This window comes from Melospiza georgiana, chromosome 8 (assembly GCF_028018845.1).
Source record: "Melospiza georgiana isolate bMelGeo1 chromosome 8, bMelGeo1.pri, whole genome shotgun sequence".
NCBI lineage: Eukaryota > Metazoa > Chordata > Aves > Passeriformes > Passerellidae > Melospiza > Melospiza georgiana.
The window spans coordinates 7,614,728-7,639,762 of NC_080437.1; the positions used below are offsets into that span (position 1 = coordinate 7,614,728).

At 38.7% G+C, this 25,035-nt stretch overlaps 1 protein-coding gene across 2 annotated transcripts in view; it reads left to right on the top strand.

The window, feature by feature from the left end:
• JMJD1C (jumonji domain containing 1C) overlaps positions 1-25,035 on the top strand; it is a 158,683-nt gene that overhangs the window by 28,057 nt on the left and 105,591 nt on the right. For both annotated transcript variants that reach the window (XM_058028794.1, XM_058028795.1), the window contains exon 2: positions 23,101-23,265. In XM_058028794.1, the coding sequence (XP_057884777.1) occupies positions 23,101-23,265 (165 nt within the window). The remainder of the gene's footprint in view (positions 1-23,100; positions 23,266-25,035) is intronic.

Genomic DNA, 25,035 nt, shown 5'->3' on the forward strand with positions numbered 1-25,035 from the left:
CCTTACTTTTTGAGTTTCTGACTCTCCCAGACAACATGCTAACTCATTTCAAAATGTTTTAGGATGCAATGTCTGAAGGGGGAAGGAAGTGACTGGTTTTCTGTGTATATATATATACATATACATGGAGGTGGCAGCAGCTAGCTGTTTGATGTTTTAGCTTCTACAAGATGCCTTTTTTTTCCCTTAAAGACTTAAAAACCTCACTCTTGCATGTGGGAGTTTGACTTTTGGGGTTTATTGTTGTTGAGGTTTTTTCTTCCCCAAGAAAATGTTGTGTTTAAATAATTACCTTTCTAGTGCTCAGTTTTTTCTTGGCACTGTGTCAAAACAAGTGACTGTGATCACTTTGGAAATGCCTCTGTTCCCAGTGTTGGTGCAGCACATGGGGGCTCCTGGTTCCAGCTGACCCCAGCAGCTGTCAGCTCAACGTGCCACAGCACTGATGGATGTGATATTGCTCAGATTCCTTGTGGGATCAGGGTTGCTGGTGGTTGGCAAGACTTCTTGCCTGCTTGTAAAGTCAAACCTGAATTTTATTGGGTAGAGGAGCCTGTGAGAGATGGGGGAGGATGATCAAGATACTGCTTAAGTGTATGACTGTATAGATTTTTGCTGTTTTACAGTGGTTGGATTATTCTCAAAGAAGGGTATTTGAAGTGAGTTTGTGCCCCCTCTGCCAGGTACAGTCATCCATCCACCCAGGAGCTTCTTTTCCTAGGGTATTTTTGTGCTATTGCTGCTTAGACATCTCCCTTAAAATGATTAATTGGATGTACCATAGTCATACACTTGAGGAGAAGGAAAGGGTTTTTTTTTTTGACCTTCAGTTGGCAGAGATATAATTTTCAAGGTCTGCTTTCTAAAAGCATATGGGTGTCTGGCCAAGAGTTTGTCAAGAATGCAGAGAAGCCCTGTTCTTTCCTGCTCTATAAATGTTAACATGGGTAGATGGGAGGCAGTTAATAGGTAGTAGGTATGTTGTCTTAAGAAATGGTTTTATAGTAAAAGAAAGGATTTAAACCTGTAGTGCTGAGATTTTCCACTTTTCTTTATCCACTTTTACAGGCATTTCAATTTGTAGTAGCACAGTTTGAAGTAAGGACTACTTAGTGTAGTAGATGCTGGATGTAAGTGTGTACATTGCCTGGTGTTGCTGCTTTGAGACTATTATGTATAATAAGAACCATTCCATCTCTTCATGATTAAAGTAGAAAATTGGAAAAGTTTCTAGACTTCATTGGGAAATAACCATCTGTACTTGAAGCATCTTGTTTGCTGTGCACGTCTGTCTTGATAGACAAGAATTTCCTCTTTTCTGTAACATTCAGATTCACTATCCCTGCCCCTTCTCCCCCACCTCTACCAGCTTCTCCTGCTGGTAGCTTTGGAGGACACTGTTGGTGGGCACATCTACCCATGTCCTTCAAGGACAAAGGTCTCCAGTAATTTGCTTTAATAAATTTATTTCAGGGATGTGTTGTTTTCTTACAGACTGATATTAGGACAATGCAAAGAAAACTGTGACAGGGGTGTAGAAGCTTAAGGTTCTTCCATAATTTTGTCTTGGTTCTTTTGCCTCTTCTTGCTGATGTTTGAGTCCCTTGACCGTTTACAGTGCCATATATGGTGCATGAAACTATGGTAACTAAGAGAATTGAATGAAAACTGATGTTTAGTAAGTGAATGAGAGTCCAAATGAACACTTTGCATACAAAGGCAGAGGGAGCTCAGTAGGTGATGATTTAATTTGGTCACCAACCGGTTGTGCAGTCATGTATGTTCCTAAACCCCAGCATGTGCTGTCACATCCCCAATGTCCAGGCTGGATTAAGCTTCAGGACAGTGGTGTGGAGGTAAGATCACAGTGTAAGAGAGGAAGATGATGTAACATTTTGGAATATGTTATGAGAGGCAACTCAGTTTTGCAACACTTGTGGAATTCAGAGTACTACAATAAAAGTATATTTGGGAACATAAGACACCGCACAGTTGTCTTCTGCTTCTGAGGGAAAAAAGTTCAAAACAATCAAAACCAAAACAGTACGAAGGCAATGTGTGGTATGAAAGATGTGTTCCTTAGAAGCTACTATTATTCAATACAAACAATGGGGCAAGATCAAATTCTTGAAGCAATTTATGTATATGATGTGGAGAATGAAACTGAGATTTTTTTTTTTTTTTACATATGTGCACCCAGGTAATGTGGTTCAAAATTGCACTGCCACAAATTTTCTTGATAATTTCTGGTGTGAAAATGTTGTAGAAGCTCAAGGTTTACTATTGAAACATCATGAGAGAGTTCAGGATATGTACTGACAAATCAAAATTGAAGACTTCATGAAATTTGTTCATGCTTCCTCAAGTCTTTGCTGTCAGGTGATGACAAAATAATTTTTCAATGTATGGTAGTATAAAACTGAGGACTAAACAAAATTAAATGAGCACAGTCCCTTCTATATAGAGCATTGGTTTTGTTAGATCTTCTGTGCCTTCTCTTGCAGGTGGAAGGGAAATTTAAATATTTAATTGGATTTCTATAAGACTTAAAGACTTGGAATTTGTCCATACTACTTGCCAGGCTTGAACTATGCACAAACACAGGCCAGGCAAACCTTCCACTGCAGCATTCATTGTTGCCAGTGGTATACCTTAGTATTTGCATTTGTGCCTTTATTTCTGTCAAGTGTTGAATGCTGTTTGGGAAGGTAGACTTGAAACATCAGAGTAAGGTTCTCTAGAAAAAGCCTTGTAGTGCTAATCACTGGAACTTGTTTGTTTTTTCCTTTCTTCCCTTCCACACATGGAAATTTAGCTGACCAGGTGATGCTCATTTTTTCAGTGAGATTGTCCTAGCAGGCCAGCTGATAGGTGGGTTAAAATAGAAATTGATAATTACAGTTGGTAGGTTTTTGTGATGCTGTTCTGTGAACTTATTACATGCTGCCTGGGTGTTTAAAGAAATATGGAAAAGTGCTAATTCTGGGAGGCAAGAATAAAAGAAGCCTTCTTGTCAGAATTGATAATTGCAATACTTTAGCCTGTCTGTCAAATAACCCTGAATATGCTTGCATTTCTAGAATAAGGGAATTGTCACCATACCAGAAATATTGAGGTACTGCACACATAGAGGATGAACAGCAGTGAATTGAAAAGAGATACAAACAGGGTCTCTTGGGGCTGTTTGGGGGCTTCCCTTTGTTTTCTGGGGATGAAGCACTCAAGTGGAAAAATCAGTGCAGCTGTGCATGTAGGCAGCTTGAAGTGGGAGCAGCTTTGCTCCTTTAGTTTGTAAGAGTCTGGGTAAGGGACCTCTAAGATCCTTCACCCACTGGGTTGCAGGGTGGTTGATCTCTAATTCTTGGAGCTGGTCACTAATAGGTTGTGAGTATAATTGGGTATATTAAGCAGAAGTTATACTCATTCATAAAAAGTCTTAGAAGATGTTAATGTTTTTGGGTTGTGCCATAGCCAGAGTTTATGTCAGCTGTGGCGAACCTCTTGGGTGTTGGCTAACTTGTCACTTGCATAATGAATTGGCCCTGCAGAGTCCCTGTGAATTACTGGTCACATGATGATGCCAGAGCAGTGATGAGATCTGGCATTTGCAAGCTTGGGTATGGTGAAACTTTTTCCTTGCAATAAACATGGATTTATTGCATTTGTGCATCTGTTGTAAAAATATTCTTTGTACTGTGTGCACCGTACAGAGTGATAATTTAATTTCCTGATCTGTGTAAGCAGATGATGTTAGACTAATCCCATTTTATCTGCAGTGAAATAAGAGGCACCATGTGTATGATGGCAGTTTGGCTGGATCTCTTGGTGTTTGTGTTGCAAGCAAGTGTTCTGCTTTCTGGATTCTGCCCAGCTGTTGGACATGCAATGTGGACTTTCTCAGTTTCCTTGGTGCTTTGGGGACTTTGACTTCTGTTTCTTTTTTCTTTCCAATTCTGCTCTTTTGTCTTCTGAAGGAGTAAATTGCTCTAATTGTTACTTTATATGACATGGTTGATTAACTTTACAGGCTGCTGCCTTTGCTGACAGTTTAAGTAGGAATCTAAGTGTTTGTGTGCTCACAGATCAGAGTGTAGTTATGCTTTCTAAATTGATTTCATTTTGATACTTCAATTAACCTTTCTTATAACTGAGTATTCATGTCCCTGCAAGTGGGGAGAGGAGGGAGTATCACAAGTGCTACATGCAAGAATAGTTAATGAAATAAAACCCATTAAAATAGCTGGCTGCCTAGTATGCTCTTTAAAATTTTCAAGAAGGTATCAAACTAAAGTGCAGAAGTCCTGCAGGCATCTCTGAGATAAAAACATCTTGACAGCTCTAGTTAAGAGTATCATGTACCAGTCTTTAGCTTTCATTTCATTTTGCACTGCACTATCAAAGGATATAAAACAATATGAATGCAATTAAGGATAAAGACTACAAAATAGAATGTCAGTACCACTAGAATGTCAGGGAATGGTATTGCTCTTCCAGCTCAGCAGAATAATACTACCTTGCCACACTTTGTAGTCCTGTGCATTGCAGTAAAATCTTAAGGACTACTAAGTTAAGGCAGGGAGTTTCATTGGTATTTTAGGATGGGGGAAGAACGCAATCACACAAACAACTGGAATACTAAAACCATGAACTTCCTAATGTATTTTACATAGAAAATTGCATAGCACTTTTTAACAGAAATTTTGAGGAAAAGTGTAATTGTCTGTGTCTGTTGTTTAAGTCTGCATTTCTCTGTCTGTGCAGTTAATTATGGTAAACACAATTAATGATGTTTTAAACGTCTCAAGGTTGTTCTGTAAGTCTTTGTCGTTTTGTCCACGTGTCAGTGTTTCCCCAGCCCCCAACCTACCCCCAGTAAAATGCTCCCTTTGATTCTGAAAGAGTGACTTGACTTGAGGCTTTATGTAGTTCTCTTCTGGCAATTTCTTTGGTTTGACCCATCTTTCACACTTCATGTAGGCCGCATTCTTATCCGGTGTTGATACAAAGGGAAATCTTTCAGGAGTGAACCTGTGTTAAATAAAGTAGCCTTCTCACGGTCAGATGGTCAGACAGGCTGCCGTGTGATAGCTGTTTTATGCATTCTGGGGCTACAAAGCAACTGCAGAAGGCAGAGCTGATTCGAACAGATTTACAGCTGCTTTGCCTCACTCAGGGCAACAAGACCTGCAGTTTATTTTCATTCTTGATACCTTATGAACTCCTGAATTCTCTCTTCCTTATTTCCCTCCCCCCCTTCACATACATATCTATTTCCCCTTTCTGTGTGTCTGTCTTGTTGATGAATTCAGATGCAGCAGCTCTGAGGATGTTTAGGACTGAGATTAATTTTTAGCAAAAGGATCCTAAAAGTGCATTTCCCTCCATTGTGTCTGCAACTTCTCATTTTTCAGTCTGACTGAAGTCACAACTGCCTGAACAAAGATGGTCACTACTTGCCTTCTGTTTTTGCTGCTGGGAATGAAGCCAATTGCCCCCAGGGGAGAAAGTGGCTTCCTATCAGTAGGGATATAGATGATGACTTTGAGAAAGGATGAAAGCAAAGTAAGTTATTCTTTGCTGAGAGGCAGCCTATGGCATCCATCCTTTTGAGAGTGTAAGTAAATGGCAGCTGTTGTGGAAAAAGGGCAGTTGTTTTAAAAGGTTCTCTGGAGAGCATTATTCTTCATTCTCTTAAATCCATGGGAGAAAATTACTGCTAAATCTAAAATTTTCTCTATTTCACTTAATAAACTGTAATATATTAATCTTAAATATACATGCATGGAGATGATTTTGGGGAGCTATTCTGGTAGCACATACTTAAATAACTTTTTACATGTTTTGAACTATTGAACTTTTGAAAATGCTTTAAAAATATCCATTCAGTACAGAATGAATAAGTGCTGTAATTCTGTAGGGGATAGCTGTAGTTATGCATGGCTAGAAGCTTTAAATCTTAGATTTAAGTACTGGACCTCCTTCCCAACTATTTGATGCTAGGATAGTGGATATCTAATGGTGACCTACTTGAGCTTTCCTTGGGTAATCATTGACTACCCAGCTCTTGTGGAAGCAGCATTTAGGCAGCTTTTCCCCTCCTCTTTTCTCTCTCCTTAATTGAGGTACAAGGTTCCATTGTGACTTAGGTGTGTCACTGAGGGTTGTTACCGACTAGTTAAATAATTTGCTTCTCTAGGATTCTCCAGGAGCAGCCCGAGTGAGTGGCATTAGAGCACAGCAGAGCAGGATCACAGTCTGTGTGCACTGCAGTGCAGAGCAGATGTACTTGAGCTGGATTGAAGCTGTCGTAGCCACGGTAACACAGAGTTCAAAGTAAATGCTTTGGCAGTTGGCCTGCACTCATAAAACTGCTCTTTACAGATCCTCTAGCTCTCCTCTAACATCCCTCTTCCTCAGTTGTTGGATCATGTCCAAGCTGCACACTCAATCAGTAAAGGTAGTGTAGGTGCACTCTGCATGTGCAATTGATGTTTATCAGGCACATAATTGGCTGTTTTGTGGGGTAATACCCTGTCATCAGCAAGTCCCTGGAAACTGGCACCCTCTCTGAGGTAGAGGTGGACATTCATGTCCTGGAAAGCTGGAGGAATTAACCCTCTTCAGTATCCTTCCCAAAAGTAAATTCTGCTGGCTGTTACTAGTACAGTTCAATTTCAGAAGTGAGAGCTGAGCATGCCTTGTCCTGCCTTGTGTAGAAGTGTCAGTAATAGGAATGCCAGACCAATATCCTTCCATGCATGTGTGTGTGCAGATGTGAACTAATGTAAGTACTCTGGGTTCTTATCTGTATATATTCTATATTCTCATCTGGCCAGGCTGCTTGAGTACAATATTTTAAAAAATTAAATCTATTCTCAAGTATATCCATGCTGTTGCTAATGTTTACATTTAAAAGCATCCAAATTCTGCAAGCTGTCACTGATCTGTGATCCTTACAAAGATTTGCCTTTGGTATGTGTGTTGCTGCATCTTCCCTTATGGGTGATAACCCTGCTAAATAGCATTTGGAGAAACCCCTTTATAATGGGGACTTGTACAGATCTGCTGAAAGAAACACAGAGCATGGCAGAGACTTATTGGTCCTTGTGCTCTTCCCTGAAGCATCTCACAGAGATGTTTGCTCGTTTTCTTGGCTTCTCTTGAATGGAGCATTGGGTGAATGGTTGAAAGTCAGGAGACAGCTGGATACTGATAGGCCTTTCTTGGGCTGCCTTCCATTTTTTGAAATGTGACCAAACTCTGTACCCCTAAGTGTCCCACAAAAATTGGATCAGCCCTTACACTAACAGGTGGATCAGACAGAAAACACTCAGGAAAAAAGGTTGCTCAAAGGAGCTGAATGCATTTTTCAAAGAATAAGTGCAAGTACTACAGAGAAATAACTGTCTCCTTGAAATATTCTCATGCCTATTGCTGTTCAACTTTAATAAGGCAATAATTAAAAAAACCCAAACCAACTAACAGAGTCATTTATCCAAGAGACATATTTAAATTCAATTTTAACAATTTCATTTTTGTGTCTTGGATGATACCAAGTTTTATCATACCATTAAAACTTTCTGCTAGGTGTGTGTAGAAGCCGCCTGTATTTCCATTGTTTTGCCATTTGTGCTGTGAGGCAGGTCTTGCTGTGGGAGTGCTGGTCCCTTTTCCCATGCCCCCCTGTATGTGCACAGCCCTCTCCTTTCACACAGGATCACATCTTCTCCCAGCCACCCACCATGGTCCTGGTTCCTGGCATGGTGCTCCTGCTGGGCTTTGCCCTCTGGAGGGAGTGTGGTGCCCCTGGGACTGTCCCAAATGGGGGTCAGGAGCTAACTGAGCACCACTGGGCTGATTTCAGAAAAGAAGCCTAAATTTGTAGTTTGAAGATCACTTAGTGACACATAATTAACATAAAATAATGCCCTGAATTCTGTCAGATTGCTTTGTTACTGGCCCTTCTCTTCTGTGTGCAGAAGGCTTTACTTGTAAATCAGTGCCAGATTATCCATCTATAAAAATAACATTTTATGTGTAAAAATAGAACAAGCTCAGCTTTTCAGCAGTGTTGGAATTGATCACTTATTTCTTCTGTGTGGACTCTTGCTAAAGCACTGGTTTTATGACATGTGATAAGCTGTTGAAATAAAAAGCATGTTGTTTTTAGCAGGAGCCTACAATTCCCTAATCTGCTAGCATATTTGGATTATATTTCTGAGGTTGCTTAGTAAGGATTTTAGGGCAGAACTTAATGATTTCAGACTGTTTTTTAACTTGGAGATCTGTTTTTTTAGAACTTGGCGGGGGGGGGGGGGGTGTTGTTGAAGTCACTGAGTTGAAACAAAAGCACCAATTATGTCAATATTCAGTTTTCTGAAACTTTGTTTTTAATGTTGATTAACATTTAAGTAAAGCCAATCTTTTTTCCCCCCCTCCATAATGTTTCTCTGTATGTGGTATCAGCTGCCCACTATTTAACAATGCGGAAAAATGGGCTGGCATGAAGTAACTCTGTTCTGCTGTAAAAAGCAAAACCAGAATAAATCTTAGCAGCCCCTGCCAGGTAGACAAGCACTCTGAGGGGATGGGAGGGAGGACTTTGCTGGTAGTGTTTTGGAAGATTGCAGGCTGAGTTTCTTTGCTTATGTAAAACAGTGGTCTTTGTTTGGCACTTGCAATGGCGCTGGGGCTGTTGTGTAGCTTCATTGATTGGTTCCATGCAGTGGAAATCTGACCTTTAGCAGATGTTTGAGAAATTGCCAGCATTCAGAGTGATCAGCAGACTAGACAGTTTTTTCCTTATGTTGATGAGAACTTCCATTAGATTAGTAACGTGCGTGACAATGTAAAGCTTTTAAATGATTAGAAAAACTTTTTGAAACAAGGCAGATTTTTCTGCAGTGTAGAGCTGCATCAAGTAATTTATTTTCTTCTATGCATCATTTTGCTAATTGGTTAGCTAATGGAAATATTTTGATAATGTAAGTGGTGCGGGTTTTTTCTTTTTGTAATGAGACACTTGGATTTTAAGTGAGTTTTAGTTTGTCTGTATTTTTCTTAAAAAGGTCAGTTTTAGCATGCTGTTGTAGCAGCAGTTTGGGCTAAATGCTTTCAAAGAAAAAAGAACAAGCTGAAATGGGCTGGGGAGGGGGAGGCAGCAGTGAAACATATCCCATCTGGAGCATTTGGCTTGGAACAGGATGTTGCATGACTCCGTGTGAAGCCTGCTCTCACGAACAGTATCCTCAGCAATGTAGGAGATTCAGCTGCTCCGTGGTGGGAGTGCAGCATGAAACGAGCTCTGTTTTCTCAAACTCCAACGGTTAGAGCTACAGGAAAGAGGTGGGACTTAATACGAGATTTATGTGTTGAATAACTCAACAACACCAGCAGTTGCCAGATTAAACCCTTTCCTGCAGGTGCTGGCTTCCCTCAGACCTCTACAATTGTTTTTCAGTGTGATGCATGTGGAAAGAATAATTATTTAAAGGATTAGAGGTTTGAAATGAGAACAATACAATTACTAAGATGTCTGTTTCTGGTTCTAAATTTAAAAATCAAATAATTGCAAGAGGACTGATATTGTCTTGGCACTAGATATCCTATATACATGTGTGCTTTAAAAAAAAAAATTGACTGGGTGAAGCTTCTAAGTTTTTTATTATCATTTTGGGTGCAGAAAACATGTTAAGGAAATGGACTGTATTGAGAGCAAAGGGTTGTCTTGACAACCAGTCCTGCTATTGTGGACTCTTGGGCAAAATGTATCCAATGTATCCTGCGAAAATATGTTGTGGGATTTTTTTTGGTGGTTTTTTGGTTTGGTTTTTTTTGTTGCTTTGTTTTTTATTTTAACATGAGTATTAGGAGGGAAGGGATGTGATGGTAAGAGAAGACATACATTACAAAGCCTGGAAATCTTTGCCCTTTGCTCTCAGTGCTCAAGAACACTTAATTTTTCCAGTGCTATGGAACTTGTCAGGTATGTCTCTTTATTTTATGATTCCCATGAAATTGTGCCAAAATTCCTTGGCAGCTCAATTTATCTAATAATCTATGTACCAAATCAGATGAAGTTTTTTGGGGATATAACAAATATTCTGATTCCTTTTTATAATCAAAACTAGCAAAGCTGTCCTTGCTTATATGCAGCACATTTAATGCTACTTCTGAGTCTTGTTTATTCAGCCTTCATTTCCTGAGCTAAACATGAGGGAGTGGGAGATGGTAGAAAAGAACTGATTCCCTGAGTGGGTGAAATATTTGTTTGTCTAGTTCATCAGTGGTGATCTCCTTCCCACCCTGAGAGGGAGACTTAACAAAATAGGTTTTAGCTGTGGCATTCCATCCTTTTTATTTTTTTAATGCAGTGACTAGGGAGTAAAGGCTCTTGATCTTTCTGGGAAGATTTTGAGGGAAGTGAAATGCATGGGAGAAAAACCTGGCTTTTTTCCCCATTGGCCCTCTGTCTGCAGTTAATTTTTGTACATGCACTGAAAAAAAACCAACATTGGTATATGTGCTTGTCTGAAATGCTGGCACTGTTGTCTTCTCAAAGTGTATCAAAGTTGCACAATTGCAGGTCTTGGCTGTGCTTAAAACTCTTCATAATTATGATACGTGAGTTATTTGTATCACAGTGACATAACTGAACCAAAAAGCTGTAAGGAATCCAATAATGAACATTACTTTCCAAAGTATTTATTGCATACTCCTTTAATTTATTGCAGTATTAATGTCTGTTGACTGTAGGAGACAGACCTCTCTGTCTTGAATGCTAAATGGACTTTTTCACATGAGTAATTGTTCCTTTCTTATGCACAGTAAGTTGATTGCAGCAGAAGGTAAATTTTGCATACAATTCACAAGGCAATGAGACTGACTGTTAGAAATAACATCCAGATTTTAAACAGTTTATAGAGAGAAGTGGAAGGTGTTTTGTAAGACAAGATAGAAACCTCAGTTGTCATTCCCTGATATGTTTTGAAAACAGATTAGCTTCTTTATCACTATCAATGCAAACTGCAGTTATCTGATACCACAAATAGTTCTGCAGCTGATAGTTGAAAATGCCATCTCACAGTGTTCATTTTCCTGAAGGGAACACTCGTGTCCCTTAACTTGAACAGTAATTTTCTTGCTCTTTCCCTAGGGGAATGGGAAAGTCTGATGTGACTGTGCTCTATCTTCTTGCACTGATTTATCATAATACAGTAAAGCTGTCAAATTCCTCACTGCAGGAAGGCTGGGCTCGCTTCAGTTACCTCTGCAGGTCATGGAGGCCCTACCTCATTTCCTGATGTCTTTCCAAAAGTCTTGTTTGTATTCTGTGTAGCTGTAGGTACACAATCAGTTGCAGTTTGTGGGATGGTTTTGTTTGTTTTCCAGACATTTTCTGACTCAGCCTGGAATAGATCAAGTTGTGCTAACATTTGTTATAAGAAAGGACTTGGTTATGTTCCTAAGTTTTTTTAAAGATTCTGAGAGTAAGTAATTATTGGAATTCAAGGAGCTCCTCAGAAAATAAACTTGCAAATAGAGATGGGAGCTGAAAACTTGGAGAAGTTGTCCTGCATTTTCTGTGTATAGGAATGGTTTATTCAGGGGACACACAAAAAAAAAAAATAATAATTTTAAATGAGCAAGATGATAGTGGGGAAATAAAGGGGAGAAAAGAGAAAGTACAGGGTACCAGCCTTCATTTTGTGGTACATTTATTGTGTGTATAATTTCTAGCATTAAAAGCTCTCTTGGACATACACTAAACCTTGTTTTGTTCCAGAAACTTGAACAGATGGTGAGAAAATTATGTACAGTTCTGAATTAATGCTTTTTTATTCTCTCCTCTGCAGCATTTTCAATTGCAGGGAGGACTTTTTTTTAAGCCCTTATAGTTAGAGTGTATAAAACCATTGTACATAAACAAATGTTTTTTAAGAAATTATCATCACAATCTTCTTTAAAATGCCATTTCTTCAAAAATATTATCCTTACTGTTGTGACAAGGAGTGTCTGACTTTTTCACTAGTAAGTTACCCAGAGATGGCTAATGCAGTAATTAAGGTGATTAATTGGGTTCATTAGGCAGCTTTTGATGTATGCTCATTGCCAATATTTTGTTCTTATGTCTCTACTTGTGGCCTTAAGCACTAAGGGTTTGATTGTGTTATCTGTGGGATCTGTTGTTCTCTTGGTCTTATCAATGGATCTATTGTTCCTCCTTTGAAAAGACCTTTGAAAGGAATTACTAGGAGAACTGAAAATGCAGAATATTTTGTTGCCTTCAGTTTTTTGTGTTGTTGTACGTTGGATATTTCTAGGACAATTTCTAATTAACAAGAGTTATGCTGAAAGCTTTAAAAGAATTATGCCATTAAGTTAAAAATCAAACATTTCTCTGTAGTTTGGACAATTGTGATACTGAAATAGGTTAGTTAATACACAAGATGTAAAAGGTTAAATGACCTCACATTTTTGAGAAATTTTATTGAAGAACAAAAACTGATGTTAGACAACAGAGCAAAAGTCTCTCTTCTGAAAAACAGTAGTAGACAAACACATGGAAAGAGAATTTTCATCTATGTATTGTGAGTGGCTTCTGTAACCTTAAGTGCTTTTCACCCCTGTTTTCCTGAAGCTTTTCTGCATCAGTAATTCTGTTTATTTGAAGCCATTCCTCCTGTGCTGTAGCCTTAGCAGCTGCAACAACAAAGCGGGCAATTGTTCAGAGGAGCTGGTTGTGTTTGTAGTTCTATGCTCCAGCACAATTTGTCTTGTAACACCTCAGCTGCACCTGAAAAGCCCCTGGCATTCAATCTGCAACACATTGAGTGTCATGTAAACATAATCTCAGCTCCCAAGGAATTTGTGGTCAGAGGAGGCAGCACTGGGCTGAAGTGACTGTACTCTGGGTCTAGAGGATGGGTGTGAAGCACAGGCATTGTGACTTGCTTTCTGTCAGGGAGTGAGGGCAGAACCTCCCAACTCACCGTCAGTGACTGAAGTTTTTTGTTTATTTTTTGTTAATTAAAAAGCCAAACACACGCAAATTACTATTAAAAGACTTTTGCAATACATTGACAAAATGTAAGTGCTTTATTAAGTTGGGACAAAACTGTCCACATTGCTAATGTCTTCATTCTGATGTAAACCATCTCCTTAAGATTGTGCAATGGGAAAGATCATTTGCTAAATTACTTATCATGCTACTATATTTCTGTATATCCATAGAGTTTACCTATTATTTATATAAGTGTAATTTTTTTGCTCAGACATTTGGATATCTGTGACTCAGGAGTGGCCATTATGGCAAAGAGGAGATTGAGGATGTGGATTAACACAGTCTGAAACCCCAGGAAGCCATGGTTACATTTCCTCTCCTGCTCCCAAAACGTTGCTTACCTTTGGCAGGCTGTTTCCTGATGTCATGTTTGCTCACATGTGCCACCAGCCCTGCTCTTAATCTCCTCTGACCTTTTAGTAATTGCTGGAGATATCTCAGTGCAGAGTTGAATGAACTTTGATCCCAGTTTGTGGACATTTATGCACTGGTGAACTCTGAACTGTAATGACCCAGTTCTTCTCTGTAAAGTCTAGCCTTGCAGTTTGGTGGCAGATGGAAAAATAAAGAAGCTCATATAGACCTCAAAAGTCCATATGTTAATCCTTTGAAGCTTCAACCTCTTGAGTACAGATCTTACTTTGCTGTTTTATGCTGCACCAAACCTATAAGAAAGAAGTAGACCTGGGTAAGTTTTGTTTATGAATCTTTTGTTAGCAGGTGTTTTTAAGTTTTTAGTTACATCAGAAAAATTTTATGGGAGTCTTTTTGAGTGAGTGGTGACTCTCCAGTGTGAAGTATTAGACAAGTGTGAGGGAAACAGATGTAGCATTGAAAGATGACTTGTAGAGGAGGTTGAAACTCAGGCTGCAGTGGTAACATGAAGTTGACTCTTAAACAACAAAACAATAATTCAGCTTGTGAGATAGCACTGAATGCAGTCACAAGACTACAAGGGAAGACTTTAATAATTCAGATTATAAAAAAATTAGAACTTGAACAAAACAGCCAAAGTCAAATACTCTGAATCTTAGCTAGGAAGACCTTAGAAACTGTTTGTCTTTATTGTTCTGCTTAGAGGTGGTTTTTGTCAGGACCAGGAGAAACCAGGACCAGTTTGCAATGTGGTTATTGGTAGCATGTGAATTGGAGGAAAGAGGACAGCAAATTACTGTTAAAACTGTAACATGTTCTCCAATAAAAGGTAAAGCTTTAAAGTAATTGATATGGTACTACCTTCTCTACTCAAATATTCTAGTCCTCTTACAATGGAAAAAAGGCCTGGAAAAAAATCTCAAAGGTTTCAGCAGATGAACAATGAAGTAGATAAATATTTCACTAACATTTTGTCTTGCTTCAGAAGATTATGATTATTGTTGCTATTACTGCTGTTTTCTCATCTGCTTGCTGAGATTTGTTTGGTTGGCTGGTTGCCTGAGGTTAAGTCTTGGTTACAAGAGCAAATGCTGTTGTTGTCAGAATACAGAAAATTACCATTTTGTAATGGACAATAATTTATAAAAATGCCAATATAATGTCTCTTTTTGGTAGCTCAATTTTTTTCTTGCTTTTCTGGTTACTTTTGGAATAGTCCCCCATAGTTCTCTTAATTCCTGTAAGATGACCAAAGAAAGCAATGAATTAAGTGAGTTTGTCTGCTGGAATTTTTGCTGTTGATATGAGCTAGGCCTTGAGAAAATGTCTCCAGTACAAACAAAATCTACCAGCCAGCTTCCTCTGGTGATTTGTCACTATGCTAAGGATTTGCTGGTGTCTTTTTGATATCTCTGGCTTTATCTGACAAAAAGGAAATAGTTTGTGAGCCCACTCCTGGTTTGTTTGGCTTGCTGTCTGGAGACTGATGTGGGCACACAGACCAGCTGAGAGGCACTTGGTCTTTCCTAGCCTGGATTCCCAAGTAAGAGTATCAAAAGTTCATCTCCAAACCTTAATTTTCTTTTACAGTGTCTCTTCTGTTCCCCTTCAAATAAAGATTTGCTGTTCCAAAGTGCAGAGTTTAATCGGTGTCTGCGCTGTGGATTTGGGAGCGCACCACTTGTTCTAGCAGCACATGAATCAGGTTGAACCTCTGTCTGGGCAGATAGTGAGAAGTACTTTCAGGTCCTTAGGGTCAGTCCTTTGAGCCTGGGAGGGATGGCTGGTTTGGCTCCTCACCTGTTGAGGATGGCTGATGGGATTGTGTTGGTAGAAATAGGGAAGGTCCTGTGCTTTTAAAAAGCTCTTGATTCTCTTTAGCAGTGCTTCAGCTTTGGGCTGTTCAGCTGCACTGAGGCATCAGAAAAACTCTGTAGCTCCCTGCTCAGGTCCTGATCATCTCCCAAGTGCCAGCTTTGTGCATTTAGACTGTGAATTTGGACTCTCAGGAGGGCTGAAGCTGAGCTGTTTGCCCATGGGTGGCTTTGCAGCCATACCTTGCTGGCTACAGTAACAGCCAGGTTGGTTGGTTAAGGTTCCTGCCCCACAAGAGGCAGATTTGTTTCTCTCTCAGTCTGGGGATGAGGAAAAATAGCAGTTGGTGAATTCTGACTAGGAGGTGACCCATTCCTTTCACCATTCACTTCAGTTTAGCTTCCTGCAGGGCATTGTGATTGCTGATGGCCAGGTAGACAAGCTTTGTCTTCATTAATAAGCCATCACATTGTAAAAATTGACTTAAATCCATTAATATCTAGTGTTTTAAATAGTCTGGTAGTTATTTTTTGTTGGTTTTAGTCACACCTTCAAATGACAGATATATGCAGTTTAAAGTCAGCATAATCTTTTAAAAATTAAAACTTAGCAATAATGGTTCCTTATTAAATGACAGGTGTTGATCTTTTTAGTGTGATATTATGAATGTTAGTATTAGCACAGATTAATTAACAAGTCATTTAAATCACTAAAGTTTTTAAATTGGCTTTTAATTTACCATATTTAAATTACATCTGATTTGAAAACAAATTGTAATATAATTTTTAAATTGAATGTGTAGACTATAGTATGTGTGCTTCTTAACTACTGTTTTTAGACATGATCATTTAGAAATTGAGGTATAGTAAATTTTTTCTATGTTGTGTAGTAGTGAAAAGAATTTGAAAGATGTTTTCAGGCCTGGAGAGCCAGGAGGTTTTTGTGTGATGTGCATACTTTACCTAGTTACGATTCAATAGGCCGTGGTTTCTTAAAATAGTAAGTCACTTCTATTTCTCACTTGGGATAAGTAATTCAAGAAATTTCTGGAATGTAAAACATCTTTCAAATGGGGCTACTTGTGCCCCATTGGTTTCTTTGTAAGTCCAGTAGAGTCATGATTTAATTTCTGGTTTGTGTGTCACTTCACTTTGCTGTTAAGATCTGAATTTGGAAAAATACTTGCAAAATAGGTATGCCAAATAATTTAAACACAGTGATTTAAGTAGCTTGTAAAGTAAAACTTGGCACTCCTGTAGATTGTCTTTTTATCAGAGGGAAGTTTTTTTTTTTGAGAAATTAATTTAAAACGCACATACAAGAAGTATAGGATTTTGTTCTCTTTCATTTCATTGTAGATCATATTTTCTCCCTTCACCTTTCTGTTCAGAATATGCATTTTAAATTGTGGGATGAAAGTCACATACTTGTATTAGGTGGTTTTCTTTATTTTCAAGGCTGCTCTTGGGGCCTGCAAGTAGGATGCTTTTTTATTCTGTCATCTTCTCTGCAATCCCTACTCTGTGCTCTACATGATGTGCTGGTTGCTTAGCAATCCAAGCCACAGACTGCAGCAGGCTGTTGCAATACTACTGGTATTTTTCTTCAGTTTTGAAACCAATTTTTTTGCTGCATTTTTCTTCTGCAGAGGCTACTTTATTGTCAGTGTTCTAGCATGCATTTTGGGGAATGCAGAATCAAGGTTTGAAAATTAACCATAAACTGGAAAGAAATAATTGTTGTTGTTTCAAGGCCTCTCTGTCTTTGTAGGATATTTATGTTTTAAGGCTTGATATAAGGAAGCTACCTAGAAAATCCATGTTTATTGGACCATGTATTTGCTACATCTGGCCCTGTTCCCTTGTGCACATGGCACATATTTGAGATGTCTTGCAGTGGGTGTGCAGCTCTGCTTTATTCAGGAGCCTGGTGAGAGAGCAGGACTGTGTTCCTTATTCTGCCAGCCCTGAAGTGTTGAGCAATGCTGGCAGTGCAAGTGTGGCCTCAGCTTGAGTGTGTCTGTCACTGTGTGACTCGAGCAGTGACACAGGCTCCTCTGGAGTTTTAGACATCTTCAGCAGATGATCCTGAGGCTGCAGATTTTTTTTCTTCTCTAAGTAATGAGAACAGTGTTTTTAGAAGTGTTGTCTCCTTGCATTTCAGAGGAGCTGTAGCTGGCTGCTATGTGTGGTCTTTCAGTGGGAGGAAGTAAATCTTGGTGCTTTCCTGCTGGACAGACCTAGAATCATTTTGTACTAAAAAAAAAGAGGGGGTTTCCAAGCAGTTGTGAATGCTGAAGCAACAGAAACTTGATTCTCTGCAGATAATGAACCAGCCTCTCTTTTTGTGCACTTCAACTTTCCAGCTTCTGATTGAGGACTGCTGCTGGGATACTACACCTATTCAGTTTTCTTTTGAATAAACAGAGACTTTCAGTATTCACAATTATCAGCATGTTGTTTCATGGTAGAAGGGTATATCAAAACAGGATTTAATCTTTGAGGAATTGTCCCTTCGATTTCCACAGTAAATCAAAGTATAACAGCACTTTCTCTTCTCATTTAATAGAAAATTAGATCTTCTGCCCTTAAATTTGTTACTTCTTGCAAACTTCACAAATAATCAGAACAGATGCGCAGATTTGAATATTTGTTCAAACAATTTCATGTTTTAAGAGCTGAAATAGCGTAAAATAACTCGTGCTGCTGATTTGTCCCATCTTTTAAGGAGCTTTCAGTGTTCATGTCTATAAAGCATCTATCTGATTCTACAGCTTTTTTCCTAGTGCTTGAGAGTTAGAAGCAGGGCTCTTGCATTTAAGACAAGCTATTATGTTCCTTAAATTGTGGCATGCCAGTTTTGTCAAGAACATTTTCAGGTCTTCCAGAGACTTTGTGTGGTATTATGGGTATCTACTCACCCTGCCTAAAAAATACATGGTACATTTTTGTCAAAACTAGCTACTTTCTTGACTGCAAATATAAGTGAACAAACACATCTGATCTGCAGTAAAAATGCTGCCTATTTTAAAGAATATATGGAGGCAGTAAACCCCATCTTTTAATACTAAAATATTTGCTAGTTGAAGACAAATCTATTGCTATTATTTCAGCTGTTGCAGTTGCTTTTAGGCTATATGGAGAATGCCAGTGTACTTTAAAATGCTTTTTATGAGCTTTTTTTATTGTAGAGTGACTGTGAAATACTAATGTGAAAGACTGAGGAAATTTTGGTAACAAAAAGCAACATTGAAGCCCTCTACCACATTTCCATGTGGAAATGGATAGCACTTGCATAAAAGAGTAATAATTTTCCTGTGTTAAGCTGTTTTGCTTTATAGTAACTTGTGCTTTGATTGCATTTGATTAGGTTTAGATATATTTAGAAAGACTTAACTGCTGGGTAATGCCATCTCCATGAAAGAAACAATTTGTAATAACCTGAGAAGTCGAGGATATTGGGAACAGGACGGGAAGATTAAGTTTTATAAAAGCACCCTTACTGTCTCCATTCTCTCTGTACTTAAACTAGCCTTAGTTTGTACCAGCTGGATGTTTGGCAAGCCATCAGGAGATGGACAACTTTTCCAGAGTCTAGTGTAGTTTGTTTTAATTCTCGGCTGTGTACTGTGCTGAGGATCACACCAGAACTGAGCAAGGGGTCAGAGTTGTCAGGGGCTCAGAATTCCAGGAGCAATCCTGGCAATTTCAAACCCCATCACTGCCATAGGTGGCTCAGTGTGGGATCCATGGACTCACTGCCTCCCTCCACCTCTGTGGCAGCAGCAGCAGGAGGTTCTGCCTGCTCCCTTGGCTGCCTGGCTTTTCTTTCCTGCACCTAGATTTTCTTTCAAAACCAAGAAACTCCCAGAGCCCTTGGTACTGGGCCAAGAATAAACCTTTGTTAAACATCCCATAGAATGCTTGTTCCCCAGAATGAAAATGTGCAGGTTGCACTTAACATTGGGGAATATGGAAAGGGAAGAACTAATTTGGACTTGTATTTTGAATTTTCTAGTTATTTTGCCTAACTTTGTATAACTTCTGTCAAATGGAAAATTTTTGTTTTCCTTCATCATTGGAAATTGTGTTGTGTGTTTTTAAGTAAAATTTTGTGGTTTTAAATGCATTTCCATTAAATTACATATTAGATTTGCATTTGTGTGTTCACTTGGCTATACATCACAAGGTTGGAAATTTGACAGCTAGTTTTTGAATCTTGATTACATACTAAGAGGTCTATCTTAAGTCGCATAACTAAGACATTTGAATTGCACAGATAATTTTTAGCATCTGAGTCTGCAGTTTTCAAGACTTATATTTTTTAAATGAAGTATATATGTGTAATAATTGATCATGGCACAGTATTCTATCTGTTGTAATAGAAAAGTGTTACAAGGGAAACCCAGGGGGATGCACTCTGAGGCTCACCTTGAAGTCAGCAGCCAAACTGGTGTTGATGAGAAACCATTTAATATTGTATAAAGTAGTGTTTTCTTGGCCCTATTGAAAACATGCTCAGAGAGGTAGCTTGATATTTTTCTTCCTAGAAATAAACATTTTGCTAACAATCATTAGGTGATGAAGGGGAAATGTCCTCTCTTCCCTTAGGAGGGCAAACAGAACTTGGATAACAAGGCGCTCAAGGAGTTTTAACAAAGTGGATGATGCATGGACTATGCTTTTTAACATTTTAAGTCAAATTTTTTGGAAGTCAGCCTTGCTTTTGTGGCAGTTCTAAAGGGTTTCAAAATTTATTTTGTCAGGCATATTTATTTGGAGCAGAAATGACTGGAAAACTCTCGATTACAGTTCTGCATGTAGAGGATTTCACCATGGTTGTTGTGTTTGGGCTTAGAAATAACAATATTTTGTTGCAATTGCTTGGCTGACTCCATTGGAAATAAATTTGTTGTCTTGCTTTACTTGGAAAAGCATACTAAAGCTTATGCTGCTTCCTGTTGGAAGATAGCAGTGAGTTACAAAATTAGCACATTAATGCCAATTATAAATATAATCTCATCCCAGTGGGAATTTCTCCTTTTTATTCAAGAGAATGCATACGTGGTGAGAAGGCTTCAGCTGCTCTGGGAACACAAACATATAATATCTATCCACAAATAGCTGACAAGGCAATGAAGCAAAATTTGGCTGAAAAATCTCAAAATCAACATTCATTCTTAGGGAGGCAAATGTCATAGAGTTTCTTGCTGTATAGTGTTCTGTCAGTGGAGCAAAAAAGATGAAATATTTTTAGGCTTTGCACTCCTTAGAGGGTCTAACTTTGACTCTCTATTTTATTTTGTTGGCGTAGGTTGCTGGATTGCTTCCTTTCCTCATCTTTTTCCCTTTTTACTCCCTTTCATAAGCTGTGCTGTTTGAGATAGTGCTTGTCTCTGTGTGGGAGGTCAGTGTGCACAGAAAGGGGAAGCCTCTATTCTTCAGAGCCTTTACTGTTGCCTTAGAAAAATTAATTTCCCAGCCAAACAGAGAATGGGCAATGACTGGGTGCTTCATTTTGTCTCTATTGCTTCTGCTTTTCAAAAATCAACTTTAAAAAGCCAGCAGATAGTTAATAGGCTTGGCATGGAAACCTGCAAGTGGTGGAAGCTGGCAGAAGTGATTCCCAAGGATTGTGTGTGGAACTAGAGGCGGAATATGGTGCCCTGAGCCATGGCAGACTGGCTCTGTGCCATGCTCCATTCTCCACTTTTCTTGGAACTGCTCCTTTGAAGATCTAATTATATGGTGCCAGGAGACTCTGCAGATAGCTCAGCAGTAACTCCCACTGTCGCTGTGCTGAATTTTGGTTTATTTGGGGTGCAAAACTTGCACACAAACACTAGATTGTATCACAGCTATCCACAAGCTCTGGCCAGTGGCCAGAAGATACAGTATGTTTTAGTGTGGCTGTTTCTAAACTGCTAACTCTGCTTTAGACTTATCTGTGTTTTTCAAAAATATTTATTCATTTGATTCTCCTTGCCTCCTATTTTTTTTTTAATGTGCTGCTGTGGGAGGTCTGCTGCTTAACCTCTTCACACTTTGCTACAGACTACCCAGGTGAAGTGTCTTTCCAGATACTAAACCAAAGTTATTTGACCAGTCTGAAATAATTGAGTGAAATTGGCAGGAGGGAGGTGCATTTTAGAGAGTGATTTTTAACTGTACGGTCACTGAAGATTGTCTTTAGAATTGATCAAATGACAAATTTTACAAATAAATGGTTCTCCAGAAGGCTTCAAAATAGCTGCAAATACAAGATAATTAATGCTGCCAAAATGATTTGGGATATGATGTGTTTTCCTGCCAGTGTTTTACAGTTTTACTCTGTTTACTGTTCCTCTTAACTCTTTTGATTAAGAAATGAATATTCTGCAACTTTATTACAGATTTTAGAATTAGTCTCTAGAAATGAAATTATTAAAAAGTGGAGTTTTTTTTAGTGGTAACAGTTTTTGCTGCTGTTTTCTACTTGCTTTGTTAGAAGAAGAGGCAATTGCTGTAGTAATGAACAGTAGAGGTGAGAGGATCTTCTTGATCTGATGCTTTAAAGAAGAAAGGGAAGAGGAAAGTGTGTGGGAATGAAGTGGGAGTAATATGGGTCAAAAGTATCTGTGGGGAAAACTGGGATGATGAACTTGGGTAGAGGAGTGAGAAGTGGCTTGGTGAAAATTGAAGTTGTGCACTCAGAAGGCAGAAGGAGAAGATGAGAAGGAACACTCTGTAGTACACGTTTGATAGTGTGAGACAGAAAGTCTAGACAAGAAAGTATGTTGTAGGCCTAAAATTAACCAGATCTAAAAGAGAAGAATATTTCTGTGACAGCGATTTTTAGTTCTCAGAAGCAGATACAGGAAGAAACTCCAGTTTCGGAAATTGCCTTGGGTGTGGCTGAGGCTGAAGTTCAGAGGTGTAGGAAAGCATCTTCCCTTCTCCATTTAGTGTAACAAGCAGTGGCATTTTTTGTATTTTACCAGCTGCTTTTCTCTTAGGGTATTTCTCATTGAGAAAAGAGAACAACTTACTACTTTGAGTTATTTTTAACTTTAAAATGAATTCTTTAATTTTGAAATGTAATGGGTTTAGCAGAGATATGCAGATAGCTTTTGGATAGCTCTGAGATCCCTCTGCTCTGCACAAGAGGAGACAAAAGGTGTGGTGTATTTAACTTAGTGGTTTAGTGAATGCAGCTGAGGGGAGAAAGTACAGCTGTTCTATACTGGGATAGCACAAGATCAAATAGTTACAAACTGGTTCCACATTAACCTAGCTGGAAGCAAAACGTGGTGGTATTGTTTCTTGTTTGGTTTGGTTTTTGAGCCAAATTGCAGGAGGAAACTGCTTCTGTGAGCTGCTGTGTGCTGGACTTCCCTGTAGTAGCCAGGTCTGCAGGCTCAGGATGTCCTTTCTGGTGCTCTTCCAATTGACTTCTTTTTCCCTTAAAACTATATCACTGGTTAGTTGGTTTGTATTACATGACATATATTTGAACTGAAAATGAGAAGTATTCATAAAACTTAGTGATTATGTAGATAGCTGTATGTATTACTTGAATGCCATTATTAAATACTTAGTGTAATGCTTGTTGTTTATGAGATAAGACACCCAATGTTAGTGGAGATGTTTTAGTAACTCTCCTCTCTTAACCACAAATGCACTGCCAAGAAAACTGTCTTCTGTGGTGTAGGAACTGAATATATAATTTCAAAACCATAGCATTAAAATGGGTAATAAAGAAGATCTTGCATTAAATTTTTTAATGTATACATTAAAAAGTGCATGTAGATGAACACATGCTGTGTATGTGCAATAATGTATGTCCTTTCCTTTCTTCAATTTCCCCAGGTGTATGTGGAATTTGATGACCTTGAATGGGAAAAGCGAGAATGGGTTAAAGTTTATGAAGATTTTGCAGCCTTCTTGGTGGAGTACCAGCTGGTCTGGGCAAAAAGAAAGGACCCAAGCCAGACTCAGGGATCAAAAATCAAACTAATTCAATGGCCTGCATTGGTAAGATACTTTAATTGCATTTACTAAAGCATTTAATTCTCTTTAATTCTGTCCTTAAGAAACTGTCTAGGTTACTCCAGTGGTGATGGGAAGTGGTGAGCATGGAGGGGGAGAAGGGTAAGAAAAGGATAAGAAAAAAACTAGTAAAGCCTGTTGGTGTTGGAGTGATGTGGTAATAGTCACTCATCTTCCTTTTTGAATCAACCTAAAGCACTGCAAAAGTGGTCTCTGACTGACATAACAGGATTAATGTCACTTTGCATAGTCAAAGCATCTTACAAATATCAACTTGCCAGTAACACGTTACTGCTCTGGGGAGAATTGAAATTAAGGTGAAAAATAAACCCTTAAGCTTGTGATACCCTCAGTTTCCACGAAGGAGGTATCTGAAATTCAGGTCAGAGTTCAGAAGGATGAGAAAAGATTAATCAAGTAAGTGGTAATTGTTTGCCTGGTTTATGAGGTGATCTTTCTGGATTGGTGCCCAAGCATTTAAAGCTGTTGAGATAACTGCTAGGAGGCTGTGTGCATTTGTGACATGCCTTTAGATATATCTGATGAGATAATCTAAAAAGCAATAAACACGTGTGCCTTTTTTCTCCAAAGAATCTAGTAGTGCTAGCAAAGTCTTCAGAAGAGCCAAATAGATGTGAGATTTTGGGAACCTACTGTGTTGGATGGTTTTGCTTTGTACACAGCTGGGGAAGATTCCTCACAGACTTGTGGCTGAAAGGGGCTCCAACAAATTTGTGAAAATGATGAAGGGAAGTCTTAGATATATTTGAGAGTAAGCTTAATATGTGTAACTCACTCTTTAAAAAAAAATGTTTACAGTCATAATGAATTTAGATGATGACTTTTTTCCCCTCTGGCTTTTGCTGTATCTGTTTCCTTTCAATATACTGTTCATATTATTGTCTCTGAGCACCTGATGGATTTCTTGGAATGCTATTGTGGGATAGTTTTTCTGAAGCTGGGGTGGGAACAGTCATGCTGATGGTCATGAAGCAGTCTGGTCAAAAAAGTCATGGATGATTTTGGGTTGTCTTACTCCTCTTCAGTTAATACTCCTACTCAGCTTGTGTGTTTGAGTAAAGCAAGGAAACTTTCTGGATGTACAGGCTGAGTCATATATTTGCTTGTACAGGCAAGTTAGTCCATCCTTGAGCAAGAATTTTTAGTTTTAGGGAGCCATGTTATTTGCTCTTTGAAGCCACTCATCACTCCTTGATTGAGATGGGTCTTTTAAATTCTGTTCAAAACTTATCTTAGTGTCTAAGTACTCTGCTATTTTACATGCTTTTAATCTCACCCTCTAGGATAGAGATCCTTGTTGGGTTTAGAGGGGGTGTATTTCTATAAAGCATTCTAGTCTGGCTGCTGATCCTGTCCCCAAATTAAAAGTGTGTATTTGCTAATGTGTGAAAGTTTTGGTTGAATCTTTCTCCTAGCAGACACTTTTATCCAACTTGTGCTGGTCCAGCAAAAGGCAAAAACTTTTTTTCTTCCATCTCTATCTTACAAATTCTGTAATTTTTTAAAATGTTGACATTCTTGAGGCAGCTGATAGGCATGAGAAGGAAGATTTTCAAAAGATTTGCCTCCTGCTTTTACAGTTAAAAATTGAAATAGTATAGGCTGAAGTGAGGCTCAAATAGCTTCAGGTCACAGTTTTCAGATGTTAAGGATGAGAAATCCTCAGAAATTCTCTCATTTATACTTGGCCTGGGTACAGATGTTCTAGCAATTGTTTCCTGAGTCAAACCCTCT